Below are 19403 nucleotides of genomic sequence, written 5' to 3'. Positions count from 1 at the left end.
CCCGAACTCAACTCCGTCGTAGCACGATATTGTCCGCTTTGGGCCCTGACCACGCCCTCACGGTTTTATTTTTAGGAACTCACACGAAAACTTTCCAATGGGTCACCCATCATGGGATTGCTCTCGCGTGAATTCGCTTAACTTCGGAGTTCCAATGGAACCCGAAACCAGTGAGCTCCCAAAAGGTCTCGTGCTAGGTAGAGATGAGAATATACATATAAGGTTTAGAGGATCCACTCCCCTAGGCGATGTGGAATGTTACAATCCACCCCCCTTAGGGGCCCGATGTCCTTGTCGGCACACTTCTGGCCAGAGATTGACTCTGATACCAAATAGTCACATCCCGACCCGGGCCCCCACCATATCCCGAACTAAATTCCGCCGTTGCACGATATTGTTCGCTTTGGGCCCCGACCACGCCTTCACGGTTTTGTTTTTAGGAACTCACACGAGAACTTTCCAATGGGTCACCCATCATGGGATTGCTCTCGCGCGAACTCGCTTAACTTCGGAGTTCTGATGGAACCCGAAACCAGTGAGCTCCCAAAAGGTCTCGTGCTAGGTAGAAATGAGAATATACATATAAGGTTTAGAGGATCCACTCCCCTGGGCGATGTGGGATATTACATTAACCTTGATAAATAATTAAGGTGTCTCATCTGAACTATTTTACAGGGAAAATGGCTTCAATTGCAAGCCATCAAAATACATCAAGCATCTTGATGATTTGGTATTGCTGTGTTTTGAAAAAAAAAAAAATTGTTTCTACTGTGCTGTGAGAATAAGCAGCTGTGAAATAAAGCAGCTGAGTGTTTGGTAAACTTTTTTGTAAAAGTGCTTTTGAAAAAAAAAACAGTATTATAGTGTTTGATAAACTTTTATGTAAAACAAATGTGAAAAAAAAGCTGGTTTTTCAAAGTTAGGTTTTGCAGCTTTGTGTTTTTAGCTTTTTTTCAACCAAAAATGTGAAAAAAAAAGTTGAAGCTGAATGTTTACCAAACATAAAAAAGCTCCCAGCTTTTTTTGATAGCCACTTTTTTTAGAATCACCTCGGCACCAAACCAGGGCTAATATATAGGATGACTACCAATTCAAACCTCAACCATAATAACTAAATAATCTGCATAAAATCTTCTTCCTATGATCTCACTTTCACACTAATCTTCTTCTGTTACATTTAGCTACTACTCAAATCAAATTTCATGCCTACAATATCTTCACATTTCATTCCCTTTGACCCACATTTCACCCTGTTTGGCCTAATTTTTGAGGGTGAACCTGCAAAACACAATAGGCAGCACATTATGTTAATACATACATATCGGAAACATAATGAGAAAAATTATAGATGATGTACCTGGCCGTGTCTATCTTCATTGAAGCTCGTTCGTCTATCTTCACTGAAGCTCGCTCTGATCTTCAGCTCCCCTCTGCTGGTTGTTAATTCGTCTAGTATCTCAGCATCACACATCTCCATTTCACCTTCTTCATTAGAAGGCTCCGATTTCTAATAAAGAGAAGCATATTGTTCAGATTTAGAGGAAAAAAAGAAACTAAGATAGCAATGATGATGACACTAGTCATCGGAAAAAATTGAATATTATATACCCCAGAATTGAGACTGAGAGAGCGTACTGGGGCGCCCACGACTTCCTCCCATTCAGCTGAGTCCAGCTCTTGCAAGTGATATGATTGGAAGAATTTGGGGAGAATATGTTGTCTTATCCATATGAGAAGGAAGAATGGTAAGGGGAACAAAATTCCGGCTATGGGGATCCATGTAATACCAAAACAGACCAGGAAGTAAACAAATTGAAAGAGTGTAAATATTGCTATGAATTTGAATGGCACTGACTCCACAAAGGAAGCGTGACCCCCTTCCAAGACCCTGCAAACATTATCACAACCGAATTAATATTATGATCGGGAAAGCAGTGCTCGCCAATATTGTACAATTATTCTGTGTTAATACAAGGAAAGTCAGTTTCTACACAAACCATTAGTAATTTTTTTAAGGGGGATTTGGAAATTTGAAATACTTCATTTTGTTCAACTTGGTGCCTAGAGGGGAACTCTTAATGTAAATTCCGCTAGTTTCAAGAAACAACGTTAATAGATCATCATGCTACTTGATTAAAGAAGAAGGTTACTTGTACTGTCGGCTAGGGGAGATGAAGAGAAGTAGCATCCTTTCCCAGAATTGGTTCCCTGGAAGGCTGTCAATGGCCATATAAGCAAAGTATCCCCACAAAACTGATGTCGGTATCTTCTTGATGACAGGCATAGCAAAAACTGATGCTGCCACAAGCAGCGACTGCAACAGATTGCTCAATCTTTGCTCATTAACTCTTACTGGCAAACATGCATCAATGTGCTTCTCAGGATCAAATGCACTTTTTGCATCATCCTCTTTATTTTCGCTTTTCATAACTGCCTCCTTCAATTCATTTAGTTCTTTAACTTCTGAAGTAGGCTGCAATGAAAACATTCCGGACTCAAGAACCACCCGCATGAAGATCTTTGTTATCTTTATCCAACTAAAATTACCAGATAACTTAAAGTTCGTTTATTTTTCATAATATACAGCAGACATGAAATGTACATTCATGCATATATAGATAGACACCAATTGCCAATGCAATACTAACTTGGAGAATTGCAATGCATAGATGTTCAAATTGAGAAAAAATTACTGTAGTCAAGTTATCCATCTCTATGAACACTGCTTGCATTTTTCTGTAGATTTCAGAGTTGCTGGCTTTCTGTTTTATTGATTCCTTAGCACTCTTCACCATTTTCCTTCGAATCAACTGCATATGGATAGGTGAATAAGTATCTAATTTAGCTGAATGACTAACAAGATAGTTGACAGGACATTCCCTACACAAACCTGCTTCTTAAGAACAGCAAGGCTCTTAGTGTGCATGGGTGACTGTGGCAGGACCCCGTTAGAAGGAGGAAGCCCAAGCAATCCACAAAGCAAAGTCTGAGACCAATTATGAAAGAGAAAAATGTATTAGTAATTGCTTGACTGTGACAAAACAATCTTTCATCTTAATATGTTTGTTACACCTACCATAAATCCCAGCAACAAGATATCATAATGATACGCAGAAGGCTTCTTTAGATTGAACTCTTGTTGTTGCGCCATCTGTGAAGCGACACTATGGTCAAAAAAGTAAAGTCCAGCTACCATCACAGCAGGTATAATGGCAGCAAATATGTATCCAGGAGAAACCTTCCCCATATCCTACAAAAAAGAATGAAAAAAAAAACTTCAAACTGTAAGTGTTTCAAAAACACAAAAGTATAAGAATTCTTTCATAAGACATTAATCTGATTTTACTACAAGTCTTACGTTGAATCTCAATTAACAACAAAATTTCTTCAATTTACCTTGATGACGGTCCAATGGTGTAAAGATGAAGAGTCCCAAGCTACAGGGCTATAGAGCCTTCTAGGAACTCTTGGAGGAATATTGTGTGGAACACTAAATGATAGTGCTGTCCATACTAACACCATTAAAGGAACCCCATAATCTGCAATGAAACTTCTGAACCACCCTGCAAACATAGTAAATATCCTCAAGTTCCGCACACAAAACGAAAAGGTTATCGTAGTAACGAGAACGAAGGGACTCTGCTTGACAAACCTGTTGCATACCACCATGACCTTGCCTTTCGGCTCTTCAAAGCAGTACAGAGGAGTCCAAAACTAAATATGACCCCCAGCAGTCCATTTGTGTAAAGCCACTGAAATTGATACGTCTCCAACTTTGGATCTTCGCCTTTGGGAATTTTGAACTCACTCACCATACCCTTCCATTGATTTGTCAACCTTTTGTTACTTCCCTTTCCGTCATCTGTATTAGATAGATCCAAAATGACCTTATTTCTATATAGAACTTACCTTGATGGCCTCTTGAATGAATAAAACAGAAATCAACATGCCAAAAAGTTCGCCTGCAATCCTCGTAAATCTGTTGATGATATCACAAGCATTGAATATTGCAAGAAGAACGAGGAAAAGAGCCGTCCAGACCCAAACCCTGTAAAATTCAAGTGAATAAGGTGAAAATTTATATTGCCTTGCATAGCCACCGAGGATCATAAGTTTTGAAACTCCATAGTTTGATTGTCATTTACCATGCAACCCAAGCCAAAAACAGCTCAGGCCCCAATTCTTTCTTTCCTTTCGCAAAGTCATACATGTAATTGTACATAATAACAGTGGGTTCTGCAACTCCTAAAATCAAGAGAGGTTGTCCACCGAAAATCGAGTGTATTATACCACAAATAGCAGTAGAGGCCAAAGTTTCTACCGTGCACAAAATTCCATCTAGACAAGGAAAAATCCAAGTGAGTTCAAACTCATCAAACGAGTATATGTTTGTATCACATCACACGCATAACTGATGAAGAATAGGAGTATCCACTGAATTATGCTCCGTGTTAGAATTTGTTTTTTTTCCAATAGCATATATATTCCATAGGGCTTATGATATGCTATCTACACATGGTAGGAAACATATCAACAAACCTGTTTCTGTGCTCAGTTGCTCTCCAAATGTTATAACAGGAAGAGCTGAAGCAAAGAAGATGTAGGTAGTTGGGGCGAGAATCCTAGCACAACCGAAGGCAGACGAAATTAAAATTTCAAAGACCAAAGAACAAGGAGAGTGAAACAGATCCAAAACCTTTGATTCTAAATGTTTGAGTAAAAGAAATAGGAAAACACTTACCCAATTCCTGCGCGAAAACCTCCAACCCAATCGTGTTTATAGTATGCTGCTCTTCCTCGGACATCGTTTGCAATACCCCTGAATGGAGATTTAAATCTCTCCATTTCTGCTAGAATCCCAACATATTATATTAAAAGAAAAACTTCAAAAAAAAAAATTGTGTTGAAACATTAATTGGGTTGATGAGAAAAACATAAACTCAGCTGCCAAGAAAATAATGGATATGGCAAAGATGAAACGAGAAAAGGCCTTTTTTTTTTCTTTTCTTTCTGTTGTTCAGGTTTTTATCTTGGCCAAAGAAGAATTTGAAGATAGTTTTTCTTTGGCCTACAGCTAGAACAAGATAGTTTTCTGGACATTTATTGACGTTCAAAAAATTTCCTGCTTTTTTCTTGTCCCCTGCATGGATTTTCCTGGCAACCAACCAGACCATGAACGAGACAATTCTTTCCTTATTGTCACATTCATGAATCCAACCCAAGAATCCTTGAAACTCCGCGATTTCGTTACCCTCGAATACTCAAAAACTCTACCAGAAGAATAAAACAAGCACCACATATTACAATCATTGCAATGAAACGAAAGAAACCCACAAAAAGAAAAAATAAAAGCCACCACACATTTGCATATTTATATGGTATTATTTACAATTGTATAGAAAATAGTACGGAAAAAATGAAAGCCTAAAGCCGAAAGAGAGATTTACCGGAGAGCTTCAGCGGCTAGAGTGTTGAGTGACGGGTGGTGAACAAATTGATCAGAAATTTGAGGAGGACTTTGAAGGCGTTGTTTTAGCCTAGTTATTGTTTCATCACTTGGCGAGTTTATAGTAATATGAGAGAGAGAGAGTGTGTGCAACCGCAGTCCCACGTCTTCTAGAGAGAAAGAGAATGAGAGGGTGCAACTGCAGTCCCACGTCTTCAAAAGACCCGCCAAAGAGTACTATGCGGATTCTCCATATTCCATTTGGACTTACTTTTGTTTCTACTTTCTACCAAATTTTCAATCAAAACAAATCTCAAAGTTAATTTAACATTGGTTGTTTTTCCTCACCAAAACTAATTATTATTTTTTATTAAAATTGCTTTTACAATTCATAGCTGGAAAAAGAGCATCGACCAATTCAATTGAGCCACTGGTTTTACGTTTGTAATTATTTATTGGGTAAATTACATAGTAACCCTTCAGGTTTAAGTCTATTACAACCTCATACAACATCTTTAAAACATTTCACTTTCATACCTCATATACTATTTTATTTTAAAATAATATATCCGTTACATTTTCCATTCATTCAGTTTTTTTTTTTTTCTCTCTCTCTCTCTTTCTCTCTCCTGGGTTGCAGGGAAGAAGATGATGATGGTGTGGGTTGCGGGGATAAGATAGGAGGGATAAAGTTTCAGTTTTTATTTTATTTTATTTTTTTCTACAGGGTAGAAGATGAAGATGGTGGGGGTTGCGGGAAGAAGAGAGGAGGAAGATGAGGGATAAAGTTTCAGTTATTTATTTTTATTTTTTTTAGAAGATTTAGGTTTTTTTTTAATTAAAAAATTATTATTTTTACCACGTGGCACACATTTGGTTGCCTCGTGTCACAAATGTGGTTGTCACGTCAGCACTTAACGGATTAATGGATGGAAAATGTAACGGAGGTATTATTTTGAAATAAAATAGTACGTAAGGTATGAAAGTGAAATATTTTTTTTAAAGATGTTCTATGAGATTGTAGTAAACCTTAAACTTGAAGGGCTGCTATGTAATTTACCCTTATTTATTATATACAAATTACAATGCGTTGAACATGAAGGGAATATATATATATATATATATCCAATACATGGGTGTTGGTACAATCGGATAATGTTTACGGCCAATTAGAGTGTGATCAAGGTGCATTAATGTTGCCAATTATAAAATAAATATGATATAATTAGGGTGATTTTTTATAAAATCAATAAAATGTTATGATATTGACAATATACTAATTAAATTTATTTTATGAAGACTTTGGATGCGGTCCTTAGTTATGAATTTTCTTTGATTGAAACCTTGTTGGTTTTTAATTTTTGATCGAGGTCCTTAAAATTAATGTGATAATTTATTTCTATGTACATTACTATATTTTTTAAATTAAAAATTAGAAATTATATAAATGAGATTTTAAATAAAAAACCATAGTGGGATTAAAAATATTAAAATATAAATATACTATAGTGTGTGTGTGTGTGTGTGTGTGTAAACATGGGTACATTCATCAAAATTAACCGAAAAAATTATTGTATCAAAACATGGGTACATTCTTCAAAATCACAAAAAAAAAAAGATATTAGGCTTAATAACATTAGTAAATTTCTTCGATTAAACTTGATATGGAAACATTTTAAAATCAAAGAAAAAAGAATGTACCCATATAAGTTTAAAAATGGATTAGAAAAAAATTGAATAGATTTTATAAAAAAAAAATGGTACATTTTACATATAACAAATTGGTATATTTAAGAATGAGTATATTTTAAAAGGTTTTACATGAATGGGTACATATAATTAGCATGGGTACATTTAGCAAAATAAAAAGTACAAATAAACTTTAAAAAATATGGGCACAAAAAGAAATTAATATATGGGTACAAATTAAAACTCAAAAGAAAATTAGTACAAATTAAAAAAGAATTACATTTAAAAACTAAAACTAAAAATATATGATGAAAAATTTAGTCATAAATATAAATATACTAATTGTAACATTTTTAACATTAAATGAATATATTTAGAAATTTAAAAATATTTTATTATTGAAATAATTAATGATGTTATTAATATCCAAGGACCTTGATAAAAAATTGAAAATGAATAGGATTTTAATTAATGCAGTAGCAAAATGAAGGATGAGAACCTAATTTATCATTTATTTTAATTATAAATAGGTTAATGAAACTTTGAGGTACACTATATCAATCTCACACATTATAGACAAGCCTTCTATGCTTCAAACCTCGCGCAACTCTTTTTTTTTTTCTTTACATTTGAATTCAGACATTGCAACACAGTGTCTATGTAAACACGAAAAATCCAAATTTTGATGGCTACAGTCCTTTTCCTGGTTCTGTTTTTACATTTGGATAGAGACGCTGCGTTGCGGTGTATGCTCTCTGGTTCTCCAGCAGCTTATGTACTTGTGGTGCAACCTCTCCTTTCAAACTGCACTGCTACCATCTGCTTCATGATCTCGTAGAGGTTTATTTCTTTTTATTTTTAGAATTCATTGTACATTCACTTGGTATTCATTGTAGCTCAAATGATTTTTTTTTTCTCTAGTTATAATAAATTTTCACTCTTGTCAATTGCAAGAACAATATCAATTTATTAAGGTTGGCTTATTGTGTGACTTGACTCCACTCTTTAATCTCTATTAATTAAAGAAACCCTCTTTATCAACCAAGAGATGGTGAAAAGATAACTTAGTCTTTTATCACAAAGAAAAATGATGGGCAATAATGTAATTTCATAGGTCCAAATTTTACTGTTTTTTATTGAAGCCTCACCTACAAATGATGTTAAAATATCTTTAATATTTAAAATTAAAAATAAAATAAAAACCAAAGACAAAAACCTCCCACTCCCCCACGTTCTCTCTCTCTCTCCTTCTAATTTTCTAAAAAATTGTGTTCATACACACAAAGTTTGTAGGCAAATGCTAGTGTAGATGTATAGTAAGAGTATTGAAAATTAGAAAAATACACCTTTTGTCTACTCATCTGCTCCACAATTAAAAAAAGAAAAAAAAAACTCAAGTACAGGTGTCGCGTAGCACGTGTTATGCTCAACCTAAATTCTAATCTAAAAAAAAAAAAAAAAAAAAACACACGTAAATGTGTTTTTTTTTTTTTTTTTTTTCTTTCAAGCTGCAGGCATGTTAATTAGAAAGAATTAGGTTTAGTTGAGCATGCTGATATCAAGCTTCCTTGATAGCAACTTGAAACTTGTTTTTCGACCTCAGAGTTAAAGTAAAGGTGGCTACAACAGACATCACCAAATCGTTTTTGAATTTGTTCCTCACAAATAAAAAAGAACGGAGGTGGTAGAGAAGACTTCCTCACAGTAAAAGCCATGCACATGATATCTTATGTTCTTCCATTTGATGATTTCTCTGTATCCACCCATTTGGGTGACCTTCAAACTATGAAAAAAAGTTTCCATTTGTTGAATATGAGTGGATAAGATTTAAGTGTGATTCTTACACCTGTCATGTAGTATTATTAATCTATTTATGTTATAATGTGTAGGTTTATTTATTAATTTTATATTTTAGGTCTATAATATTAATTACTTAGTTCAATCATTCAAACACGTAAATTAGTAACAACACGTGACAATGAGAACATCACTTATTGCAAGGTTCTCTCTGTGGTTGGGTTGTGCTATTTTTTGGCTCTTTCAAGGGTATAACGGAAATATTTGGGACAGACCTTGCTGTGTCACAAAAGAAAACAATTGCGTCTTAATGAAACTTTCGCTTTTAATACTTTAAACATTAACGCATTTCTTGCAACGTAACCAGGAAATATATCACCATAAGTCACGTAGACTTTTTAAAGGAGTCTGGCTACAATGATACATACCGTTGAGTAACACGATTTTTTTTTTTTTTTTTTTTTTTTTGCAATATCAAATATGTTAAGAATAAATCTCACATTGATAAGAGAAGAGATCTTCCGTGAGCTTATCTAAGTCGGGCTACTCTCCACATTATCAATTGGTTTTATGGCAAACATCAACTTCTTTCATGATTTCAAAGCATGTTGTCCTTCGTATGAAGCCCAACGGCCACACATGCTCTATACCACCCGACTTGTATTATCTACGTGTTAGGCATGAAAATTCGTCACACGTGAGAGTGCATATTGAGATAGAGTCTCACATTGATGGGAGAAGAGACATTGCATGGACTTACAAGTATGTTGAGCTATTTCCCATATTGCCATTTGGATTTATGACGGAACAACTTCCTTCATAACCATTGCAAAGATTCATTGGATCCTTATATGTAAAGATCTAATCGTTGATTTTTCGAACCACTCAGTGGTACGAAGCATAAAAGAAAAAATGCTTTTAAAGATAGAAAGTTGGGTAAAAACATGTGGAATAAGTGCGGATACCTGTTACTTGGTGCTCACTTCTTAACCCAGCACCCAACACAATCTGATCAAAGAAAAAGGGTATATGTTAGCGGTAGCAATTCAAAGACCCAAAACAAGTGTGATTCTTTATCAAAAGAAAAAAGATTTTGGAAGATTTGGGATTCTTTCTTGCATAAAAACCTATGGATGGATGGCTATGGGATTAGGCTTCATGACCTACGTTTCTCTTTGAATGACTCTTCCCTTGGAACTAGGCCGCATTTGCTTGATTCGTCCCGCAATGGGTAGGACGGATTTATACTCTAGGGTATAGTAGTATTAATGGATAGACAGACTAAGACAAGTGGATTATTATCACCACTAACGGTGTTATGGTCACACTGCAAAATTACTTGTCACTAAAAAGAGAACCAGATAACAGGTTGTTTGTTAAAATCACTCCCAGCTAGCCATTCACAAACGAGTAAAATGAGCATGAGTATATGCATGTAAGAAAAAGAAACGCAAAGGGGAAAACCCTGTAAACATGACGATGGGAATTTATGGACAGCCATGAATGGTGAAACGCTATATTTAGGCGCATCATAACGCTCAACTTATAGTGAACAAGAGTTGTTACACAAGTGGCACATATCACAGGCTGACTAAAACTCCTCGGACAATAATTAAGACATACTATCTGATGAACTCGATACCAATAATTCCTCCCAAGGTTACAAAAATATATTTTAGGGTTAATCTCAATTTATTACCCTGAAGTTTCGTGGTTTTCAACATTTGGTATATAAAGTTTTTTCATCCCAGAGTCATACCTCAAGTCTTAATTTTGGAACAGTTTCTTATATCTGTTAAGTTTTCCATTAGAACCTCCTTTAACTAATGATGTGGTGCCTACATGGACAATGACTTGGCGCCACGTGTCAATTTGGACCCACTTAAATATTAAAAAATTAAAAATTAAAAGTTAAAAAATCAATTTTTTTCCTTCCTCTTCCTTTCTTCCTCTGTCTCTCTCCCACTTCCGCGACGTCATTCAGAAGCTCACCGGCTCTCCCGCCCACGACCGCTTCTCTAACCCACCACCGCCCGTCCACCAGCCCAAGCCCCAAATCAGCTCTTGCCTCCAGTGCATCCGCCCTCCCCCCTCGCTCAGGTTAACAACTGCTCCCTTCCCTCGCTAGAATCCGCTGCTCCACCCCCAAATGGCAACAATCCAATCATCCCACCTGTGGGATCTGCCGTCGCTCACTTCAACTCCATCAGACTGTCCTTTCCCAATCATACACGGGGCAGTGACCTTCGATAATGCCGACCCATCTGTGTGGCGACGAGGCCAGCCGCAGCTTCAAGACCTTTCTGCAGAGGAGAGGTGGGTGTGCGGGGAGGGTGCGTGCAAAGGAGATAAATGAGAGAAAGGAATGAGGGGGTCGTGGGGGTGAGGAGCGACCCAGAAAAAAAAATTGTTTTGGGGACTAATAGCTAGGGGTGGGTACCGTACAAAGGTTGGGGGTGGGTATTGGGTGGCTACAGAGAAGAGAAGGGAGGGAGCGGGGTAGATGGGTGGGTGTACAGGGAGATGGGTGCAGGATGCCTAGAAAAGTTAATTTTTTTTTTAATTTTTTTAATATTTAACTGAGTCCAAATTGATACGTGGCACTAAGTTATGGTTCATGTAGGCGCCACATCATTAGTTAATGGAGGTTCTGACAGAAAACATAACATATGTACGAATTGTCCCAAAATTAAGACTTGATGTAAGACTCTGGGATGAAAAAAACTTCATGTACCAAATGTTGAAAACCAAGAAACTTTAAGGTAGTAAACTAAAATTAACCCTATATTTTATCACAGATGTACACAAACCTGAAGTCTAACATGTCAGCGATTTACAATAAGGAGCTTTAATGAAAAAGGTTTGGGCCGACAAATATTTAACAAAAAACCATCCTAAAATGTTATTTAACCAAAAGGGTTCAAAGTTTAATAAAAAATCATCCAAAACTATTGTCTACCCTTTTCGTGCCCTTATCCTCCTCTTCCTCATCATCGTTCTCATCCTCATCCTCATCCTCTTATCTGCACCACGACCAATTTATAGTGTCAGTATTTTATTCCAATCATATCCAATAAGGACCTACGGTCCCGGTGATGTACGTACATGTTAGACGTCTGTAAATAGGAAAAAAAAAGAAGAACCAAAACATCAAATTATTTCTGAAGAATCCAAAACATAACATTGTTTCTGGAAAAAAAAAAAATCAGATACAGTGTTTGTTTTTTCTGTGCATAAACAAACACTGTATCTGGAAAGAGAAGAACTAAAATCCAGAAACAGTGACTTAAATTCTAGAAACAGTGACTTAGATTCCAGAAACAGTCTATATTTTAACCTTTGATTGTTTCTTTTCTTTCATGCATCAGTTGATTATATTTAAAAAACCGGATGCTTATTTTGCTTTGAATCCAAATACAATGAATTTCACTATTTCTTTTCTAACTTACATTTAAGAAACAGTGTGTCTATTTCATTTGGATCCAGAAACAGTGACTTAGATTCCAGAAACAGTAACTTAGATTCCAGAAACAGTGACTTAGATTCCAGAAACAATGACCTGTCGTTATTATTGAATAACATGCAGATCTCAAATTTATTTTCTAGAGAAACAAACGATGAACTCCACTAACGAAGAAAAATTGAAAAACACTATCTCGAATACTTTATGAATAATAACGACGATCACGTTTTACCGAAATAATACAAAATATAAATTAAATAGCATGATGATCTATATTTTTGTTTCAAAGAAAAAGAAGAAGGTCTGCAAAACAACGATGAACTCCATTAACGATGAAAATCTGGAACTCAACCTAAAAAGTTAGGGGTAAAATCGAAAAATCATAATTTATTATAGTTAGGCCATTTTTAGTTGAACTACTTTAACATGGGCCTTGTACTAATCATTAAACAAAACTTATAACATGGTTTTTAATTAAAACTAAAACTTTTCAAGCTCTTTTAATTAATTTTCCTTTTACAAGGAATAATCCCCTACGTGGGCGGGACCCTGTATGTTGTCCAATTTTTGGGGCAACCCGACTCTACTGTAATCCTCAAAAGAAACACAAGTTTCTCCTGCAAAAATATGACTAGTACTAAGTTCAGCCAAGGATTATAAACACAGCCAACAGAAAAACAATTTCGGCCAAGGATCCAAGCTTACCGAGCATTAGGGGTGGGTTCAAAAAACCAAAAACCGAACCGAACCGAAACCGAAAAAACCGAACCGAATGAAAAAACCGAACCAAATTGAAAAAACCAAACCGAACTGAACTCTTTTGGTTTGGTTCGGTTTTGGTGGTCTAGAAACCGAACCGAACTGAAATAATTAAATTAATTTTTTTTTAATTTTATTTATTTAATTATTTGATTTTATTATATTAGAATATGATACTTCGGACTGCTGCTTTGATATGACTTGTTTGCTTTCCAATTCAAATTGTCTTCTCAGCTTCTCCATCTACAACAAAAATTAAAACTTAGACCATTACATGCAATATTTCTAGTTTATATCATTAAGTGCAACACATATATAAGAACACATATCTCAACTGCACTGCAGTTGATTAGGGAAAGCAAACAGCGTATAAAAGTCTCATGAGTTTATTAAACACTACGAGATCAAAAACAAAATTCAAACTTTCTCACCTATGGCCAAGTATAGTAGCTTCCGTGGCCTAACAATTTTGAAAAGTATATCAATATATTCAAAAATATTGATGAACACCTCTTCAAAATTTGCTGGTGGTAGAAGCTGAACACAAAATGTAGAAATTATATTATGTAACCACATATATGGATAAAAAAATTCGGACCATAAAGATAAAGAAAATATCAAAAATTGTTACCTAGACAATAATCAAAATAAATAGTATATTATAGAATGTTTATCTTATTGCTAGTGAAGAATACATGTATATATATATAGAGAGAGAGAGAGAGAGAGAAAGAGAGAGATTGAGAGAAAGAGAGGAATGAATAAGGTCGTACTCCATCATCATCGTCTAAAAAGAAATCTATTTACAATTAAACTTTAAACCCAAAATATTTAAAAAAAAAACCTTTATGTTATAATTCTAGTTGAACTTTAAATGTTTATTTTTATTATCTTTAAGTCTAGTCGGAATATTTATGTTATGATTGTGTTAGATATGTTAAAATTTAAGATTTCAAATTTTTTTCATTTTTTTAAAAAAACCCAAAACCAAACCAGAAAAAAATCGAACCGAAAAAAATTGAACTGAACCCACCCCTACCGAGCATGTCTAGCTAAACAAGTGCTTTTTCGTTTTAATAACGTCTCTAATCTCCTTTTCATGTTCATGCAGAGAAGGGGCTCCAAAGGGGAGGAAAAGTAAAATATCATAAGGTTAAAATAAAAAAATATTCCCCAGCGTTGGGAGACATACACATGTAAAGTCAGAAGTCCCAAATCTGTGAACAAACAAAACAAATCAAGTGTTTCTATTTCTCACAGTACTGAATTTTCAAAACTAACCCCAAGTCAGGTTTAAAAGTGTATGGAGTTTTTCTTAATTGATTGTAAAATTAAAATTTGTTTTTCTACATAGAAACGGTTGAGACTGAATATGACATCCCACATCGCCCAGGGGAGTGATCCTTAAATGTATATTCTCATCCCTACCTAGCACGAGGCCTTTTGAAAGCTCACTGGTTTCGAGTTCCGTAGGAACTCCGAAGTTAAGCGAGAAGAAGGCCAAAGCACTCCCATAATGGGTGACCCACTGGGAAGTTGGTCGTGAGTTCCCAAAAACAAAACTGTGAGGGAATGGTAAGCCTAAAGCAGACAATATCGTGCTACGGTGGTGGAGCGGACCCGGGAAGTGGTCCACCCCGGGCCAGGATGTGACAATTTGGTATCAGAGCCTAACCCTGGCCGTGGTGTGCCGACAGGGACGTCGGGCCCTTAAGGGGGGTGGATTATGACATCCCACATTGCCCTGGGGAGTGATCCTTAAATGTATATTCTCATCCCTACCTAGCACGAGGTCTTTTGGGAGCTCACTGGCTTCGGGTTCCGTAGGAACTCCGAAGTTAAGCGAGAAGGTGGTCAGGTCACTCCCAGGATGGGTGACCCACTAGGAAGTTGCTCGTGAGTTCCCAAAAACAAAACTGTGAGGGAATGGTAAGTCCAAAGCGGACAATATCGTGCTACGGTGGTGGAGCGGGCCAGGGAAGTGGTACACCCCGGGCCTGGATGTGATATTGAATTTCTTATTGATGAGAGGAGGAATCTTACATGTGCTTGTAAGTGGTTGGGTTACTCACCACATTGTTAATTGGTTTTATGGTAGAACCTCAACTTTTTTCATGGTATCAGAACAAGTTGTCCCACGTGTGAAGCCCAACAGCTACACACGTCACCCGAATTGTGTTGTCCACGTGTTAGGCTTGAAAACCCATTACACATGAAAGACGGTGTTGAGAGTAAATCTCATGTTGATGAGAGAAGGGACCTTGCATGTTTTATGGTAGAACCTCAACTTTTTTCATGGTATCAGAACAAGTTGTCCCACGTGTGAAGCCCAACAGCTACACACGTCACCCGAATTGTATTTGTTTGGATCAAAACTTGAACTTTGGGCTCAAGGAAAGAGCTGGCCCGAAAGGAGGCCCAAAGGGAAAGATAGCCAGAACCCAATCAAAGCCCAGAAGGCAGAAAGGGTCTTTTCTGACTTAGTGCAGCTCTTGAAGACCACTTGCTTACCTACCCAAAAGCCAAGTGGTATGGACTGATCAGCTACACAGCCCATAAAGCGCTTTACGGTGGCATCATAATGAGTCATCATCCTCACACCACATTCGGGCAAGGCTGCTGCTACAGAAGACCAAGCCGAGTTGTCTATATAAGAAAAAAGAAAAACCAGGAATAAGGACACTCAATCAAACAAACAAATGCAAGCACAAACTCTGCTCAAAGCTAGATTTGCCTTCAAAACAAAGCTGTAGTCAGCCTTCATCCCTTTCGGGACAAGCCTTCATCCCTCTCGGGGATAACCCTTTTTTCAACCCTTTGTAATAGCTCTGCTACCTTGTTCAACCTTGCTGTAGTATCGATTCATCTTTTGTAATCTCTCTCTCTCTATCCCTCTAAGCTTTCAGACCTTTGACAAAACTACAAAGATAGGAACCTGCAAGACGAGCAACCTTACCCGATAAGGTTTAACCTTGTCCGACCTTCTTTGCTTTGTTTTTGGCTTTTCAATATGTTGTATACTTCCAGTTATATGCAAGTTATTTCTAGCAATATGACTATTAAAAGGCTTTCTCAGTACTTGAATCCGATTTGAATATATCGTCAGTGTTCAAACCAGATCCAAGTCCTAAGCCCTCGAGCATGTAAATCTGATCAGTTAAAAGTCATTGGCCTCAAGGCATAAAAAAGAACCTTATGTGGACTTAACCCATCCACGACAGTCCTTGATAAACGAGAAGTCCGAAGTTACTTAGGGCGCAAGTAATCGACCTACCCTCTAGTTTTCTTTCTATTATATTACGATTACCATAGAACGCTTGAGTATGGAATAGATTCTGATGGAAAGCCTCAAGGCCTACACCTAAGGCCCCACAAAGGCATCCATTTGGATTCATTCCGTTCTGCGATCTAGAGAGTTTGAGTATAAGAATGAACTCTGATGGGAAGCCTCAAGGCCTACACCTAAGGCCCCACAAAGGCACCTATTTGGGTTCATTCTACTTCTTAGACTCGGGTAATCAGAAGTATAATAGTTAGAAAACTCCGGCAATCACGAGAACAAATATGATATGTTCGAGCACCGGTTTAGTTATTGATGGAAAGCCTCAAGGCCTACACCTAAGGCCCCACAAAGGCACCTGTTATAACTAACACGGTTTCTTGGATACATACATATATGCAACTAAAACGCGACATCCATTTTACATCTGCCATGCTAAAGATGGCAGTGGCACGCCTGAGCACCTAAATGTTAACCTTGATTGTGAGCCTCAAGGCCTACACCTAAGGCCCCACAAAGGCACCTCTCAAAGTTAACGATGTCCTTCTCTTTCAGCCTTGCCCGATTAGCCTTGCCCGAAGAGTCTTGCCCGACGAGACTTGCCCGACTAGACTTGCCCGACAACGCCCGATAGCGAAGCAGAAGCCCGACAGCAGCCCTCAACCGGCGTCAACCTCCAGGGGAGCTGTGTGCTCGTCGACCAGGAAACATCCCCGACAGAAATTCCTGACGCGAACGGTGTTTTGGCACGCCCGGTGGGATTACAAACTTCTTAATCTTGCATGTCCAAAAAGAAAAGCCATCAACTTGGCAAAAAGAATCTGAATGAAGGTCTTCTACAAATGGCAGATCAATCAGAAAACTCTTCCTCCCCATCAGGACAGGTGGTCCTAGAAAGCCCAACCACATCTGAGAGATTGGAAGGAAAGGGAACTAATGAAGAACTACAGGCTACAATGATCCAAGTGCTAAAAAGCATGGAGAGAATCTCCTTGGAAACCAAGGGAGAAGTGAGTAGGCTCTGTACACTAACAGGGAATCTACAGAGAAGACTTGATTTAGAGTTCTCTACTCCAAAAAGGGCTCAGGGAAGTGGGATGAGCCAAGTTGTTACGAGAAATGAACCAATCATTCCCTTATTCCCACTATTAGAAGAAGAAAAAGATAGGGGAAAGAAAAAGGTAGTTCCTGAAGGGAGTCAACCGGTGATGGAGCCAGTTCTGGAGAAGGAGCTTCCTAGCTTCCCATTATTATCATTCAATAATAGGAAGCCAAGCGAGCAAGAGAGAACGAGGTACGGAATGCCAGCTATGATGGGAGAGACCAGCGGAAAGGAGGGCTCCACTACTTCAGATAAACCCCCACCTTATAGGCCACCCCCGTTGGTGAATAAAGGTGGAGGAACTAGTTGGAGGAAGCCCGAACCAAGGAGGGAAGCAAGTGCGGGCAACGACCGGAGCCCAAAAATCGAATCTGCTCTCCTCGGGCATAATGATATTCTAGCTACTCAGCAGCTGAGGGAGGAATTAGCTGAGTTGAGAAGGACGGTTGCTCAAAATGCTCAACCGCGAGCTCGCTCAGTGTTCAGGATCACTTACCAAAAACCTTATCCTGAATATATTGACGAGCTAAATCCATTCCCTCTCAACTTCAAGATGCCCGCATTCCCAACATTCACGGGTGAAGACAGCAGTGTGTCCTCCAGGGACCACATTTTCAAATTCTCCAATCATTGTGTGGCATATGAGGACAACCCAAATTACAAATTGAGGTTGTTTGGGAATTCATTGGCAGGGTTAGCATCTCAATGGTACTCTCTATTGCCCCCTAACTCTATCGCCAACTGGGGGCAAATGGAGATGGTTTTCCATGAACAGTTATACAGAATAGAACCAGAATTGACTATCAATGACCTTGTTGAAGTCAAACAATACGATCATGAGTCTACTGAGGACTTCATGATAAGGTTCAGGAGAACAAGGATGAGATGCCAATTTCCCGTCAACCAAGCGCAGCTCATATCGATTGCTCAAAGGGCTTTGAAATTACCTTTGAGGAAAAGATTTTATGATGCACAGTTTAATGAGCTGCAAGAGTTGGTAATTGCTGCCACGAAGTATGAGAGACTGTTGCAAGAAGAGCAACAAGTGAAGCACACTTCCAAAGTTCCTCCTTTCTACAAAAATAAGGCTGCAATTCATCGTGTGGAAGTGGGAGAAACCAGGCCAGAGCATGAGGGTGGTCGTGATGAAGAGGACATGGACGTGTGTGCCGCTGAGATGACCACACCTTTCAAGCCATTGACGGTAAAGGGGCTAGTCCAACCTGTCAAGGATCAGAAGGTTGTAATGAACGATGGTGGTTTTGTCCCTATAAAACCACTCAAGTACCAGAGTTATTCGTTCTATCTATTCAAGGCACCTGAGATCTATGAAGAACTGGTACGGGCAAGAGTAATCTTGCCCGAAAATGCCAAAAAAATGCCCAAGCCGAAAGAACTCAAGGGGAAAAAGTATTGTAAGGTGCACTATACCTTCAACCATTCCATAGTTAATTGTGTCCAGTTTAGAGATTGGATACAAGATCTTATAGTGAAGAGGAAGCTGTTACTTGACTCACCTCAAGCCAGTATGATGGTAGATACTAACCCTTTCCCTGAGGCTCCTATCAATATGACCAACCTCATTTTACAAGAGCCAGGGTCACCATTTGGTACTGCAGGGAAAGGAAAGGGCCCAGGGTGTCCCAACACCTCTACATGAATAAAGTGCCATGAAGGGGATCAAGGGACCAAGATCAGGTCCTAAGATTGGTGTTATCAGGGGAAGAAGAAGAAAGTAAATAAGGGGGGCAAAGAGCTGCCCAAAGTCAATTCAAAATAGTACCAAAGAGCAGAGCAGAAAGCAAATTACATATTCATTCCAATAAGAAAAGAGTTACAAATCATCATATTCTAAAAAATTTACATC

The 19403-nt window shown here is 37.8% G+C and overlaps 1 protein-coding gene across 5 annotated transcripts; it reads right to left on the bottom strand.

Moving 5' to 3' along the window:
* Window positions 1–991: 991 nt before the first annotated feature.
* LOC103421003 (boron transporter 4-like) lies at window positions 992–5737 on the bottom strand. 5 transcript variants are annotated; one of them, XM_029097681.2, is made up of 14 exons: window positions 5448–5737; window positions 4742–5270; window positions 4540–4622; window positions 4146–4338; window positions 3910–4048; window positions 3653–3818; window positions 3397–3563; window positions 3077–3250; window positions 2891–2986; window positions 2694–2810; window positions 2151–2473; window positions 1609–1888; window positions 1358–1507; window positions 992–1278 (listed from the first exon to the last, which is right to left on the bottom strand). In XM_029097681.2, the coding sequence occupies exons 2-14, from the start codon at window positions 4843–4845 to the stop codon at window positions 1246–1248; spliced, it is 2025 nt and encodes a 674-aa protein (XP_028953514.1). In that variant the 5' UTR covers window positions 4846–5270; window positions 5448–5737; the 3' UTR covers window positions 992–1245. The 5 variants fall into 5 exon arrangements, with proteins under 5 accessions (XP_028953514.1, XP_070673626.1, XP_070673629.1 ...); XM_070817525.1 differs by having other exon boundaries at window positions 4742–4847; window positions 5448–5715; XM_070817528.1 differs by having other exon boundaries at window positions 1636–1888; window positions 4742–4847; window positions 5448–5715.
* Between the last annotated feature and the right edge of the window lie 13666 nt (window positions 5738–19403).

The sequence above is a fragment of the Malus domestica genome, chromosome 17, assembly GCF_042453785.1.
Source record: "Malus domestica chromosome 17, GDT2T_hap1".
Taxonomy (NCBI): Eukaryota; Viridiplantae; Streptophyta; class Magnoliopsida; order Rosales; family Rosaceae; genus Malus; species Malus domestica.
This window is presented reverse-complemented; position numbering and strand designations above follow the sequence as displayed.